The following is a 14,877-nucleotide window of genomic DNA, read 5'->3' on the forward strand; positions in this document are numbered from 1 at the left end:
ACATTTCCCCCACAAGCTGCATGTCTACTTGTGATTCTCCTCAAGCTCCAGGAAGGTCCCTGGCATTGGTTTCCATTAAACGTGCATGTGAAAACACGCAACCTGGGGATAAGACATAGCTAAGACTAGCAAAGAGCCAGCTTAAGGCTATTAAACAGAAAGGTTTAATACCAGCTGCTGGCAGCTCTCCCGTATAGGATGCTTTGGTACCTTTGGTCTGACCCATTTTTATGTCACTTCTTGTCGACTCAACCGAAAAGGGTGGATCAGGTCTTAGTGTAATATCACCCCTAACACACTCAGCACAGTGATGTGTGGTGGCTAAAGGAATAGTTTTACCTCACATTTCAGAGTTGTATCCAGACCATTTTTAGGTATTACCTTCTTGTTAACATCGCACTATGAATGTCATTACTGGATCAGCTCATGCTAATTATTTTTCCCTTATGGCCAAGTGAACTAAAACCTTTTCCCATTTTTATTCTAGCTGTTACTTGCATTTCCATGGTATCCAAATACACTGATCTTAGCACTGGAAGTGTGATGTGGTAGTATGGTAAGAAACATTCCTTGCTACAATGACTTAATAACTTAATGTAATATAAATTACAGTAAAGGATGTAAGAAACACAAGTCAGGAAAGAAGAGGAGAGAAAATTGTACTGGTAACAACATGTACTTCCAAACTATGTGCATAATTAAGTGGTTTAAATTTCTACTGGGTTTAGAGATTTTTCTTCATGTCATTGTTCTGCTTTTTATGTAATTATGTGGTTGTACTTGACTGCCTGATGGTAAGTAAATAACAATAATTGCTTTTCTTACGGGAAGGTAGGGGACTGAAACCATGACTTCTGTTTATCATCTCCAGGTAATAAAAATTGTATGAAAAGAACTATTTCAGGCAGTATTAGCACCTTTCATCTCTCTCTCTCTTTTATACAAAAGCAGGAGGCCTGACAAGCAACGTAACAGTGAAATCCTTCTGCTGAGTCAGATGCTCAGTTTCAAACTTACGTAACGGGGATGTATTTCCATATTCCCTCCCTCCTTTCGTATGCACAAAGGACAGACAGAAAGAATGACTGCTCCAAGGCTGCTCACAGTAGCTTAGTGTGGAAACCTCAATGTTGCAACTTAAATGTGAAAAATATCTTAATGTCTCCACTGTGGAATAGTTAAATACCACATTAAGTCAGCAAAGCAGGGTCTGCTACCACGTGACATTAGAGTCCATATGCTGCACAGAAGCATGCTGAAACTTTTTCATTTATTGGAACACTCAGTAAATAAGAATTTGGTCAAACAGTAAGTCATTTCCTCATTTTCAGAAAAGTATTTTCAAATACATGGGGGAAAAGAGAATTTAATTATTGCCGAAAATCTAATTATTGCAGCATTTCAATGCCATTTTATGACTATAACTCTGGTATGTTCTGTGATTTCTCAGGCTGCTATTTTTTGCAACAGTATGGTGGAAATGTCTGCTAAAATCCCAGAGCTCTAGCACATAAAACTAATTTACCAGAAACTTCATCTGGCAAGTAAGCATTTATGTCCATAGCAGAAATATCGGTAGTGTATTTAGAAATAAGTCAAACGCCAAGAAAAGTAAGTTTAATGTTCACAGATGGCATGTTCCTCATTGACTATTTGAACATACACCAGATGTACATACATCTTCAGCCCTGTGGACTGTACGCTCTCAAAGTTGTAACAAATTTTTGTTAAAAACGAAAAATAGGTACAAGTATAAGAAATATCGAAAGAAAAACATAAATTAAGAAACAAAGACCAAAGAGAAAACAAGAAGGTGTCAAACACAGCAAGTTAAGTTAAATCAAATGTATGTGTTTGTAGATCAGGTGATTAGACCAGCTACTTGACAGATGCGGATTCAAACCATGTCAGGCAGAATGGGAAACTGAACCTCCTCCCACTTCTTGGAGGAGTGCCTTTACCACTGGGTTTCAGGATAACAGAAAATGTATAAACAGCAAACCATTTGCTTTCTTTTCTAGCTTACAAGTACCATTTCAGGTCGAGAAACATGTTTTGTTTGATACAAGTGTGGGGTTTTGTTTTTTTCCCCCCCTCACCAAAACAAGAAGAAAAGAATAACATTTATTTTGGCTGTCTTCTGAATGACTTCCCTCCCTCTTATTTGGCTGCTCAACTGAAAAAGCAATTACTCGGATAATCCTATATCCATTCTCCGTTGACCTACTTTCAGCAGGGTTCCACTCCACATCCACCTGGGTTTGGCAGCCACAGCAGCAGAAATTAATTCAGCTAGAAAGTCCTGTAAGCCACTTATAACATTGCAAGTCTTCTTTCTGTGCCTCTATCCATGAGGAAGCCTTCTCCTGGACAAACTGGCAAGGTTCAGATTGGATAGGTGGTCTGCAAGATGGGTAGAAAATAGGCTAACAGGCTGCACTTGGAAGGTGGTGATCAATGCTTTTTACTCAGGCTGGCAGCCTGTCACATGTGGGGTCCCCCAGGGACTGACACTGGGCCCCACGCTGTTCATTTTCACAAATGATCTGGATGATGGGATTGAAAGCACCTTCACCAAGTTTGCTGATGACACTAAACTGTCACTGAGCAAGGTGGTGAGGTGGATACGTGAGAAGGGAGAGCTATCATATCGAGAGGCCTGGACAGGCTGGAAGAGTGGGCTAGGAGGAACAGTATTAATTTTAACAAAGATATGTGCAAAGTCCTGTACATGGGACAACCTAAAACAAAGAGCCCAGTACAGGCTGGAACCTGTGTGGCTATGGAGCTGCCTTGCTGAAAGGGACCTGGGGGTCCTGGTGGACAAGTTGAACATGAATCAGCAGTGCGCTGCTGCAGCAATGAAGGCAAATCAGAACCTGGGCTGCATGTGCAGGGGCAGTATTTATTAGCAGGGATAGAGACGTGATCATCACACTCTATTCAGTGCTTGTCAGACCGCATCTGGAGTACTGTGTCCAGTTCTGGTCCCCACATTTCAAGAAAAACATGGACAAAGGGTCCAAAGGAGGGCCACGAAGATGATCAAAGGGCAGAGCAACCTGCCCTATGAGGAAAGACTTAAGGAGTTAGGTCTTACCTCCCTGAAGGAGAGAAGGCTGGGGGGGAGGGGGCAGGCGGAGCTCATCATGTTACTCCAGTACTTAAAGAGTGGCTACAAAGAGGATGGAGCCTCGCTCTTCACAAGGAGGCACATGGAGAAGACAAGGGGCAACATGAATTTTTTTACAGTGAGAACACCCACTCATTGGAACCCAGGGACATGGTAGAGTCCCCACTGCGGGAGGTTTTCGAGATGTGACTGGACAGGGTGCTAGATAATCTCATCTAGGCTCCCTCCCACAAAAGGTTGGACCCGATGATCTTCCCAGCTCCTTTCCAGCCTGGGCTGTTAGATGGTTCTATGATTCTATGCAGACAGGGACGGGCTCCATGAGCCATCTTCAGCATCTCCCTGAAGAAGGAACCCTGAGGAGACCCACCTACTGTTCACACTGCCAGCAATGCAATGCAGCCCTATGAGCACACATTGGCACCGTTAGAAACAGCAGGGCTGGTAACAGAGCCCCGGGGGAACACAGACAACCGTCCAGGAAGATGTCCACGCTCACCCAGCTTGTGGGGAGCATGTTTAGCGCGGTGCTGTTTCTCACCCGGTGAACACCTGACCCCCGTCGGCCCACATGAACGAGCACACGAAGTTCCTCTTCATGCGCCGGGGGCTAAGGGCTCAGGTGTGGAGCTAGCGGCTGTGCGTGAGGAGGCGCCTCGGGAGCGGCCTCACGGCTCCCCGGCGGCTCCGTGACCTTGACAACTCACGGCGGCAGCGCCGCGGCGATCGCAGCTGGGAGACGGGACACACGGGCCTCTGCGGCCCCCGCCGCCTTCATCAGCCGGCGGCGGCGGGAAGGAGACAAAGGCGGTGAGGGCTGCGTGGGGAAGCCGTGGCCGAGGAGGGGGCTCCCAGGGCGGGGGCGCTGGGCCGGGCCGTCGGCGCGGCCGCCCGCCCCCGCCGGCCGTCACACCGCCCGGCCGCCCGCCCCCGCCGGCCGTCACACCGCCCGGCCGCCCGCCCCCGCCGGCCGTCACACCGCCCGGCCGCCCGCCCCCGAGCCCTCGGACATCAAAGAGCGAGGGAGGGAGGGGAGGGAACGGGCGGTGCCGAGGCGGCCTCGAGGCGCGGTGAGGGGCTTGCGCGCCGACCAGTCGCCGTGCCGGCGACGCCCAATGGGCATGCCTGCTGGCCTATCGCCTCGCCGTCTTCGTCCCCCTCCCCGACTCGGAGCCAATCGTGGCGCCAGTGGGCGGTGGGAGGCGTGACCCGCTGCCGGCGCAGGGAGGGGTGTGTGCGGGGGGACGCAGCGCAGAGCACCTTTGGCGTTCGCCGCCGCCAGGCTTCGTCGTCGCCTCCCCCGCCGCTAGCCGGGCCGTCCCTTCCCTCGCACGGCCATGTCGTCGCCTTCGTCTGGAGAGCGGTACGAAGAGGAGGAGGAGGAGGACGGCGCCTACGAGAGCCAGGCCAAGCGGCTGAAGCCCAGCGCCGCTGCCGAGGAAGGCGAGATCGAGTACAGCGGCGCGGAGGAGAGCGAGAGCCGGCGGGACAAGCAGCCCCCGCCGCGCGGAGGGGGCTTCTCGGGCGGGGTGAGGGGCGCGGCGACCGCCGGGGCGGGGGCGCCTCCCGTCAGGATGCCGGCGGGGGGGGAGGGGGCCTGCCAGCCCCCCGCCACCCCCCGCTTGCCGGGCGAGGCTTGTGGCGTTCCCCCTCCTCCGTTTGCCGGGGGAGGGCTCTTCCCGCTGTCTCGGGGAGGGGCGGCCGGGAGGTGGGCTCCCCGCGGGGGTGGGAGCCCCAGCCACGCGGCCTGGCCGAGGCCGGAGCCCGCTGTCCCTCTCCCCCGGGCATGGAGGCGCTTCCGGTGGGGGGACGCTTCTTCCCCCCCTCCCCTTCCCCGTGGTCGGGGGACGGGAAAGGCGGGGAGGGAGCCGGGCTGGGTCCCGTCCTTCCCTCCCTTCGGCCCGCGGCGGGCGTGCTCGGGCTGCGCGGCTAATTGTTTCTCACTGCGGTTGCCTGGGGAAAGGGACTGAGGTTGCAGCCTGCGAGATACACGTGATTGGGATTTTGCGGTCCTGAGATTGTCTCTGCTCCGTGGGCAGCTTGTTGTTTTTTGGGATGTTGCCATCGCAGGTTTCGTGCTTGCCCTGTTGCTGCGTGTAACTATAGAAACGGAGAGCGGGGGAAGAAAGCGAGGCAGAGGGTTTCTTTCATCCTTCTGCTTTACCCTTGTGTCTGGCAGCGTACGGTGGTAAGGCTGATCAGAAATGATTGCCTTCTCTTCGAATTCACTTGTATTTCTACTGTCTCCCTCCCCCACGAACAATGCTAATAAGCATGCTCGTTCACTAAATTTTATGCTATGTACCTTTTATTCTTAATGAATTTATATCTAAGTGTCAAGATAATCCTTGATCCATAAGTTTAAGCTAACAATACTTTTGTGTCTCCTGTTTGATTTCTTAGCTAACATTGTCCAGCTGATTGTAAACATTTTTCTTCTCGATGGTTCTTTCTGTCTCTTACTTGGAAAAGCAAGATCAAGAAAACATTGATTTAATGGCAGACCTTGAAATTTAGAATACCTCTGTTTCATGATTTGTTAAAATGAACTTTGCTTAGCACTATGATAAGTTAATGAGAGAGCATTTGCTGTTACCATCTCTCCATCAGGAGTGGCACCTGCTAAATTAGTACAAAAATTCCCTGATAAACTGCATCGAAGATAGATCTCTGGAGAGAACTATTTTAATTCTGTATTTTTTCGCGACCTCTGTCACAGTCAAGACTTAGCAATGTGCTCTGTCCTAAAGGCCAGTTCTGAATTAAATCCGTATGCTTGCTTAAGTTATCTTGAAACTTTGTCATGTAGGAGAGCTGGACATCACACAGTGTTCAAGCATGAACAAGCTACAGCTCTTGCCTTTCCTCTTTTCTGCAGTATTTTATAAAATCAGCTAGTTCCTGCTTTTTTTTTTTTCTTCATTCTGGGTTCTGGCTCTGATTGTCTTCATGTTGACCTCAGTATCTCAGTTTATTCCAGTTAATATCCCAGTGACACTGCCCTGCCACTTTAGGTGACGAGAGCAGGGAGTATGTCTGTAACTTTACATTTTGGATTTCAAGAATGGCATGTGCTGAGTCTGGTGAGTAAAGAAACTGAAACAAATGTGCAGTGAGTCAAGAACATGAGGATTTTTAGGCAGCTGGTCCATGACTGGAGAAGCAGAAGTTGTCTCGATAATAGAGATCAAACTAGTTTCTTAAGAATAAGCTATAACATCAAGCAGATATGAAAAATGAACGACAGGATGCTTTTGTTAGTGATTTTATGCAGGGCTTTTAATAGCAAAATGCCATCATCTATTCGTTAGAGTTAGTTAATGTGAATTTTAGGTTTTTTTCTCTAATAGATTAAAAAAATATGCAGGAAACTTACTTGTTCTGTGACATATCTTATGTGTGTCTCTCCAGGGGAATGTTCTTAGCTTATAAAAGTTGTATGTGGTTCAGGGAAAAGACATCTAAGAGGAAGGTAGGCTGAGAGGAGGGAAGAAGTGTAAGTATCCTGGGTTGCTCAGAAGAGAGCAGAAAAAGCATAAGTGAAGATGAAGTAGGAGGAATGGGGAATTAGAAGGAAAGTGGGAAAATGGATGACCAAGGTAAAAAGAGTGGTAGGAGTCTGGTAGCCTCACTGTTTTTTTGTTAGTTTGTTTGTTTGGTTTTTTTTTCTTCCCCCCAGTGTTCGTCCTAGAATATCTGTGAACTGTACGCTCGTATGGATTATATGTTCTCTTTATAGAAAAGCTGTTTTGTGGTAGGACCCTGCTAGCAGGTTGGTGGGGGTCTCCCTGCTGGGCTATATTATTGTGGCATTTTCCTGTTCCTCTGGGATTGTTTCATTGGGTTGAATATGAACAAAACAATGGCATCCTGGCCTCTATTAGGAATAGTGTAGCCAGCCGGTCTAGGGAAGTGATCGTCCCTCTGTACTCGGCACTGGTGAGGCCGCATCTTGAGTACTGTGTTCAGTTCTGGGCCCTGCACTTCAAGAAAGATGTTGAGGTGTTGGAGCGAGTCCAGAGGAGGGCGACCAATCTGGTGAAGGGTCTGGAGGGTCTGACCTACGAGGAACGACTGAGGGAGCTGGGGTTGTTTAGCCTGGAGAAGAGGAGGTTCAGAGGTGACCTTATTGCAGTCTACAACTACCTGAAGGGAGGTTGTAGTGAAGTGGGAGTCGGCCTCTTCTCCCGGGCAACTAGCGATAGGACAAGAGGACACAGCCTCAAGCTTCGCCAGGGGAGGTTCAGGTTGGACATTAGGAAGAATTTCTTTTCAGCAAGGGTTATTAGACCTTGGAATGGGCTGCCCAGGGAGGTGGTGGAGTCACCATCTCTGGATGTGTTTAAGAAAAGACTGGACATGGCACTTAGTGCCATGGTCTAGTTGACATGGTGGTGTCAGGGCAACGGTTGGACTCGATGATCCCAGAGGTCTCTTCCAACCTGGTTGATTCTGTGATTCTGTGAATAAGCCCTTCATGCCTGTAAGTTGTCTTTTTTTTTTTTTTTTCCCCTTCCAAATGAGTGCCTAGAAGTCTGTATGTGAGATCCACATGGGGAAAACGAAAATTTATTTTGCTTTTCTTTTTCCTGCTTTCCGCTTGTGTGGACAGTCCTAATAGCCCAGAGGTGTACCCTCTTCCTTATGGCTCATTTCAAGGCTGAGGAGCATGGAGAGCCAGGAACAGACCAGAATGTTGACTGGGGAGGAGTAGGAAGTGGTCTTGCAGAAGTATTCTGTAGGGGAGAATATGATTTGGAACAATGACTTTTACAGAGGCAGTGTTGAGTGGTGGTGAAGCCTTGGCAGAGGAGTCGGGACTGTGGTGTAGCAGAGGATCAGGACACTCGGAGAATGTGAGTTAAGAGCTGTGTTTGAGTGTGTTTGGAGGGCCTTTCAGCTATATCCCCTCCCTTAAATTTCAGTTTCATTAGTACAGGTTGTACAAATACAACATTAATCTTCTGTACTATCTACCTGCCTCACTGTCTCTGACATACCTATTCTTAAATACTTCTGTGAAGTAAGGAAGATCTGTTATCCCCGTTCTTACAGTTGGGGAAGTGAGATGTGGTGTCTAAATACGTAAACAAAACTACAAGCTACCGCAAGGTAAGATAGGGATGTGAACTTGCAGCTTCTCAGCTACTCTGCTGTAACTTCCTATGTGCAGTGTTCTGGCTTTGTGGTAAATGGAAAGCAACTCGCTTTGCTACTCTGTTGCTTCACATCTATCACAGGCAGTTGTGGTAACAGTAGCTAGATAGCAAGAGTTCAGATCGTGACTTACTTTGGAGCGATTGGTTCATGTATGCATTTATTAAATGAGTATATCCTAGAAATCGGTTATGGAGTAAGTCATCCTCCCTCCTTTGTCCTCCGTCAAAAGGAGTAACCATTGCCTTCAGGCTAGTTCTTTCTCCAGCACCTCAGGTTGAATCTTCTGATGATGCTGTGTGTTGTGTGGGGTTTTGGAGTGTTGTTTGGTTTTTTAAAGGGATATTCAGATTGTGCTGAGCAGAGAGGGAAATAGAATAGAATAGAGTATTTCAGTTGGAAGGGACCTACAACGATCATCTAGTCCAACTGCCTGCCCACTTCAGGGCAGATTCAGAATTAGAAGAAGGGACCAGAGTGCAGGTATTCCGTTCTGTGGCAGTTGTAATCATTGAAAGGACACAGTGGTAAAGAGTGCTAGGAAGAAGTATGCATTGAACAAAAGAAACAATACCCCAAATTCCACATCCAAAACAAAACTAAATTGCCAGGTAGCCTTCCAAAATGTGGGGTGTGATTAACCTTAACCCCCTTCTCCTGCCTAGCCCCTACCTCCCCAGCCCTCAAAACCAACAAACCAAAGACAACACAAAAAAAAAATCCAGGATATACAAAACTGGTATATTATTCAAAAAAGAATCCAGGATATACAAAACTGGTATATTATTCTACTGCCGTGGGACCTTAACTTTGTCTTGTTTGCTTGGCTCTTCTGAGACATGGTCTTACTTCCCTGTGTAGTGGAAATACTGTTGTCACTACAACGCTACAGGAATTCCAGGTGGCACAGAGAGAGGTGTCTCCTGTATGTACCTCTGCAGGGAAGAAACAGAACTGCTCAACTCAGGCAGGTGTGATCAGCAGGGATGATGTACAACAGGGCAAACAGCTTTAAGTAATGCCATCATCATGTAGTACAACTAGCAGTTGAAGAGTGTGCACAAAATGCTGTATATCTGTTTATGAAAGCCCTTCCTCATCCCCAGTGGGCAGAGCTGAGATTATTGGGGAATGTGTTGTGTACCTTCACCTTGCCTTTATAGCGTGACAGTTTTAGCTACCCTTGACAACCTGCAAGGCAGTTGGATGAAGATCAGTCTACAGTTAGGCATTAATGAAGTCTGGGGCACTTAGATACCTAATAAGCAACCTTTTGGGGCTTTCTCTCCCCAGTTCTGTCATATTTATAAAAGCAATTTCAGAGCATTTAAGAGGGATGCAGCAAGAGGAAAACGTTGGGAGTGAATAAGATAATCTGAATGGTGAGAAATAAAATAACAGTATATTTAGGTACCTGGGGGAGAGAATATGAAGGAGGAGTGCCATCCTTTTGCAGTAAGAAGAAGAGAGATGGAGGAGGTAAGCAGAGAAATGGTAAAGGAACAGATGGTCCAAAAAAGGTAATACAGACTAATAGAACTAAGATGAATATACTGACTGGAAAGTGTATGGAGAAGGGATAAAAGACACATTTATGTGCAAACTGTTGGTGAAAAGTTCTCCAGTCTGGAATTGGTGAGCAAGAGAGACATCATCCTAGAGTCCATGACGACTTTCTTCCTTTTCAGAATGGCAAGTCATCATTTGCTAGCAAGAAACCAGTGATATATTTAAAATGTTGTCTAGAACTATGTAGGTCACCAAAGAATGTGTGTTAAAATGCTACAGTCGTTCTTTGAAGCTGCTTCTGTTGCAGTCTTATGTATGTGAAGTAACTTGTTTGTGCTTCATCTACTTGGTTATGTCATCACTTCCCTTCGTGCCTCAACTTTCTACAGAAGCTCTGTTTCAATGTTAAGCATTTTTATGTTCCTAGCTTCTTTCTTGAGGGAAACATTTTCTGTCTTTGTTACTAGTCTTGAGCACTTAGAAAGGAAGTCTGTTTCCATTATCTATTTAATAATTGCATTTTCTGTCCAGCTAATGATTCTTCAAGAAATTGTTATTGAGCTCTCAAAAACCCTCAAAAACACCGAAGCCATATATATTAATGGGTACAGCAGTAACGTTAGCTAATGTGTTCTCCTGGCTTCGATGGAGTACAAGTGTCATGTTGGAGTTCTGTGTGGGGCTTTTGTGCCATTGTGGGAGTTGGAGTTACTGAAAGACTCCTTTGTAAGCAGAGAAATACTGGTGGTGGTTAATCTGTATGTGAGCAGATGCTTCGATGTGACCTTTGTCTGTGTGCCAACTGTAACACCTGTAGTTTTCAAGATACGGTGTCTGTGAGATCTTGGTCAAAATCCTGTATTTTTCATCTCTGGGAAGAAATTATGGCAGCAGTTGGATGAGTTGTATATGTTCTGACCTTAGCTGTGGAGATGCTTTACGCTTACAGACATGTTTGATTTTTCATGTGGTCTAGTGGTTTTATTTCTCCTGCTTTTAGAGGAAATCAAAGATCATTCTAGATTTGCTTTATCCTGCAGCTTGGTAGCTGAAAAACTTGTTTGACGGTAATATGTATATCTGCCTTTTGTGAAGACTTTTTTGCACCCGAACATATACCTGTAGCAGATGTTCATGTCTTTCACCAATACGCTCTGTGAATGTTAGTTTGCGGCTTCCTGGCTCAGGACTGACTTATGCTCGGTTCTTGTGCTGTTGTTTAGTGCTGCTGGCTGGAAACTTTTGAGTAAAGCAGAGGCCCTCTGATTTGGCCGTTCATAACCTCAGTGGTTTTATCTGTACAAATAAGTTTCTGAAATGCTATGTAGGCAAGTCCTTAATTTCATGCCAAGTAACTGAGATTTCAGTGTTTAGTGGTTTTTTTTGTTTGTTTGTTTGTTTGGGGTTTTTTAATATTCCATATTTCTTGAGCTTCTGCGCAAGTTACTACGGTAGCAGCAGTGTTAGGACTTTTGATTCTTGCTAAATCTCCTACTGTACAATACCCTGCTAAAGGATGCTTTCTGTATGGTGTTACAGGAGAAGGAAATTTGGCTTGGAAAGCCAAGTGTTGCTTCAACTACAAAATAAAATTCGTATTTGCTGATGGTTCCGAGAATAATTCCTGTTGCAGAAGTGCAGACGCCTGTGTATCTGCATATAACTCATCTATAATGGATTTGAAGATGCAACTATAGGAGTCTTCATTTTTGAGAGAGTTTGTACTGTTAGAAAGATTTAGATCTTCAGTAGGCAAGCTTAAATGGACTGCTAATAAATAAAAATACAAAGGGATCTGCATGACAAAGAAACATGAACTGAAACTATAACAGAAGATTGAACTGGGAAAAGGAGGGAGAGAGAAATACTGTTCTGTTATGATCCACTCTGAAAAGCTTGACTTGCTGTGTGGGAGTTCTAATTAAGTAAGGTAGCTCTTTGTAGTGAGTCTTTGCTTCAGTGAGAAAGTCATTGCTTGTATTTGCCATCTGATTAGACAACTATTTTTAGGTGAGATTTCTTGAATGCATTAAAGAAAACAAAAGAAAAGAAAATGCATACCCCTAGCGTAAACTGGGATCTTAATATAGTAACAAGTATGCAGGGCAATGAATAATTGATTTAATAACTTCTGATTGTTCTGTAGACTGTAAATGATCTGTCTTAACACCTTAGAGTACCAGACTTTGCAGGAAAAATTGGTAATTATTGTTAGTTTTCTTTTGAAGGTTTCCTTGGGTGCTTCCTTCAGCTTTGAAAAGTGTGTATGTGGGTAAAGAACATATAAGCTGAAAATAAAAACCTCTGTGTAGTTCTGTTCCTTCTGCAATTGCCTAAGTATTTGCAGTACAAAGTATTAACCTTTTATATGACTACTTTGATCACTGCTACCACTGTAGACCTCAGCTGATTAATTCAGGATATATGATATCTTATGCAAATATCACCAGTGTTATTTTCCCACAATTGTCACAGCTCTTATTCAAAGAAATGTGTTTCCACTTAAAATGCTTTCATACTGCAAAAGAATAAAATGTAAGGTAGGCTTGAAAAATTACACAGCAGATTATTCTAATGTCTGACAAAGTCTGAAGTGCTGGCTTTTGGTTCAGAGTGGTCAAATCCTCGATTTAAAGAAAAAATACATAATTGTTTTGGGAGAGCTGTGTATGGAACACAGGAATTAAACCCACAAGACTCAATTTGTAGTTATCTGGAATGTGTTTTTTCCTTGAATCTGTAGTTCAAACAATAGGGAAGAGAGGAATGTCTGTAGCAGTAGTAGCTATCATTGTGGTTACTTAATTACTGGAGCTGAATGCTCCTTTGTGCTACGAGTGAGAATCTCCCTCTAGTTCCAGAAGATGCTGTACTACTACTTATGAAAAGGTGAAAAATCAACAAGACTTGATCTGTTAGATCAAACACATTGATGTAGTTGCTAAATTTGAATACATCAAGTTTATACTGCTGTTAGACGTATGAAATTTGGGTGCTGGTAATTACAGTATATTTCAGCGTGCCCTTTATTATGTCTAATCTCTCTTTGATTATCTCTCATTATTGGCTTACATAATTTCTTTTTTTTTTTTAACCCAAGTCTTAGAATATATAAGGTAAATTTCAGCCCCACTTCAGGCTTTACATGGAAAGGTCAGCTGATTCCAGCCCGAATTCTTCAGTCAGACTGTATGAAGTCATAGTAGTAGCTCTGAAAAATGTTCATAGTGGGAATTCTGTGTGCTAATGTATGACAGCTGAATCTGTTAATGGTAGTGAACCTGGGAATGAAAAGAGAGGGCATGCCCATATGTACAAAAATCGCGAGTTTTTAAAAACATGTACGAAGAGTGTTCGTAGAAGGGAGGTTGCGTTTATTTCAAGTATAGTACGGAGCTGGCATTATGGGGCACAGCTCCGCGTGCATTAGAGAAATAATCAATTCTCATTCAGTTTACTGATGGCCCTTGTTTGTTCTTGCTTTTTTTATCCCCTCAGCGTGTCTCAAACAAATATTAGCATAAAAAACAGGAAGAGTGTCAGAAATATTCTAGATATTGTGTATGTCCGAGTATTTTTTTTTATGCTTTTAATGAACAGGGTGGAAGATCTCCTGCAATTCAACCAAGTGTTAAATAGGCTATTTTTTATATTAGAAATATGTTGCCTGTGCAAACACATTAATTAAATCTGCAAAGCATTTTATTTTAAGTAGACTTTAGCAACTGAACTTGGCAATCTATTTGGAAAGAAAAGTTAAATTATTTTAAATATGCTTGGATTGTACATTTAGATGGCTGCCTCTGGACCCAATGTAGTGTCTGCCAAATATTTAATTTTAGTTATTGATAGCAGTATTCCTTGTTCTGTGTTGAATTCTAAAATGTCATTCCGTTGCTAGGATGCCGGTGGAAGTCATCACAAAGTTTCTGTTTCTCCTGTCGTCCATGTCCGAGGGCTGTGTGAATCAGTTGTGGAAGCAGATCTTGTGGAAGCTCTTGAAAAGTTTGGAACCATATGGTATGTCAAGCAGTATAAAGTCATGTCTCTGGATAAGTTGGGAGCATTATTTAAAAGTCTGTTGGACCTCTTTAAATACATTATGACAGCCATTTGAAATCCAGAACTTAGTTAATAGTGAAGCATAAAGATTTTCTAGCTGTGTGAACATTCTGTGTTTGTGTACTTGGCAAGTCTGGTCAAGCAGTTACACTGTCTGCATGCCCTAGTGTCTGCTATCAGACTTCAGTAGCATAGCTAGTCCTGGCCTTAATACGAGCTGTAGCTAAACTGAATTGCAGAACAGCACGAGGGTGGTTGTCTTGGTATAAATGAACATACCAAAAATAAGGATGGGTCACAGAGCAGATGGTGCTTTTTCCTGTGGTTTCATATGGGAGGAGTGCTTGTGATATGGTAGGACCTTCAGAATGAGACTGTTATTCAGAGAAAGCCCCTTCAAAATTCATATAGCCTGAAGATTCCCCATCTGTGCACAGAATAGTAAAGGTGAATGGATAGAGCCAGCTTATTCTGAGTTTTCGGTGCTTCTTTTTGGAAACCTGCATTTTTTTCTCAAGTAAATGCATGTATTGAAGTCAAATAGGGTTTTATAAATACTACAATAGTATTTTTCACTGCCCTAATATTAAAATAATTGAATTATACTTCCACCAATATCTTTAAATAAATAAATAAAATGAACTGAGCACAAGCTTGTTCAGGAATACAAGTAGGTACATTTTAGCCGAGTGTTTTGCTTTTCAAAAACTTTTATCAGCTGACAAAGCTTCTTGAGTTTGTCTCTGAATTTGGTTAACTAGAATACTTCTGTTTATTTCCTCTAAGGTCAAAAATAGTGTTTTAAATTTCTTAGCAACAGCAAGTATGTTTAATGTATCAACTTTGAATGTGTTTTATAATTTGCATTTACTTTATCCTTTACCTCATAAATGGCTTTAGCAAGTTTTTTTTTAATATTAATTGTAGTTCTAGTAAGTTAGTAAATGATTAACTGTTTGTTGTATTGGTTGAATGTTTTTATGCATTAAACTTTTTCAGGAAAACAACTGCTTATT

The 14,877-nt window shown here is 43.9% G+C and overlaps 1 protein-coding gene across 2 annotated transcripts in view; it reads left to right on the top strand.

Annotated features, from left to right (window-relative positions):
• Nucleotides 1–4,360: 4,360 nt before the first annotated feature.
• HNRNPLL (heterogeneous nuclear ribonucleoprotein L like) overlaps nucleotides 4,361–14,877 on the top strand; it is a 28,569-nt gene continuing 18,052 nt past the window's right edge. For both annotated transcript variants that reach the window (XM_068398468.1, XM_068398478.1), the window contains exons 1-2: nucleotides 4,361–4,662; nucleotides 13,701–13,819. In XM_068398468.1, coding sequence (XP_068254569.1) covers nucleotides 4,471–4,662; nucleotides 13,701–13,819 — 311 coding nt within the window. In that variant the 5' untranslated portion in view covers nucleotides 4,361–4,470. The remainder of the gene's footprint in view (nucleotides 4,663–13,700; nucleotides 13,820–14,877) is intronic.

This window comes from Nyctibius grandis, chromosome 1 (assembly GCF_013368605.1).
Source record: "Nyctibius grandis isolate bNycGra1 chromosome 1, bNycGra1.pri, whole genome shotgun sequence".
Lineage (NCBI taxonomy): Eukaryota > Metazoa > Chordata > Aves > Nyctibiiformes > Nyctibiidae > Nyctibius > Nyctibius grandis.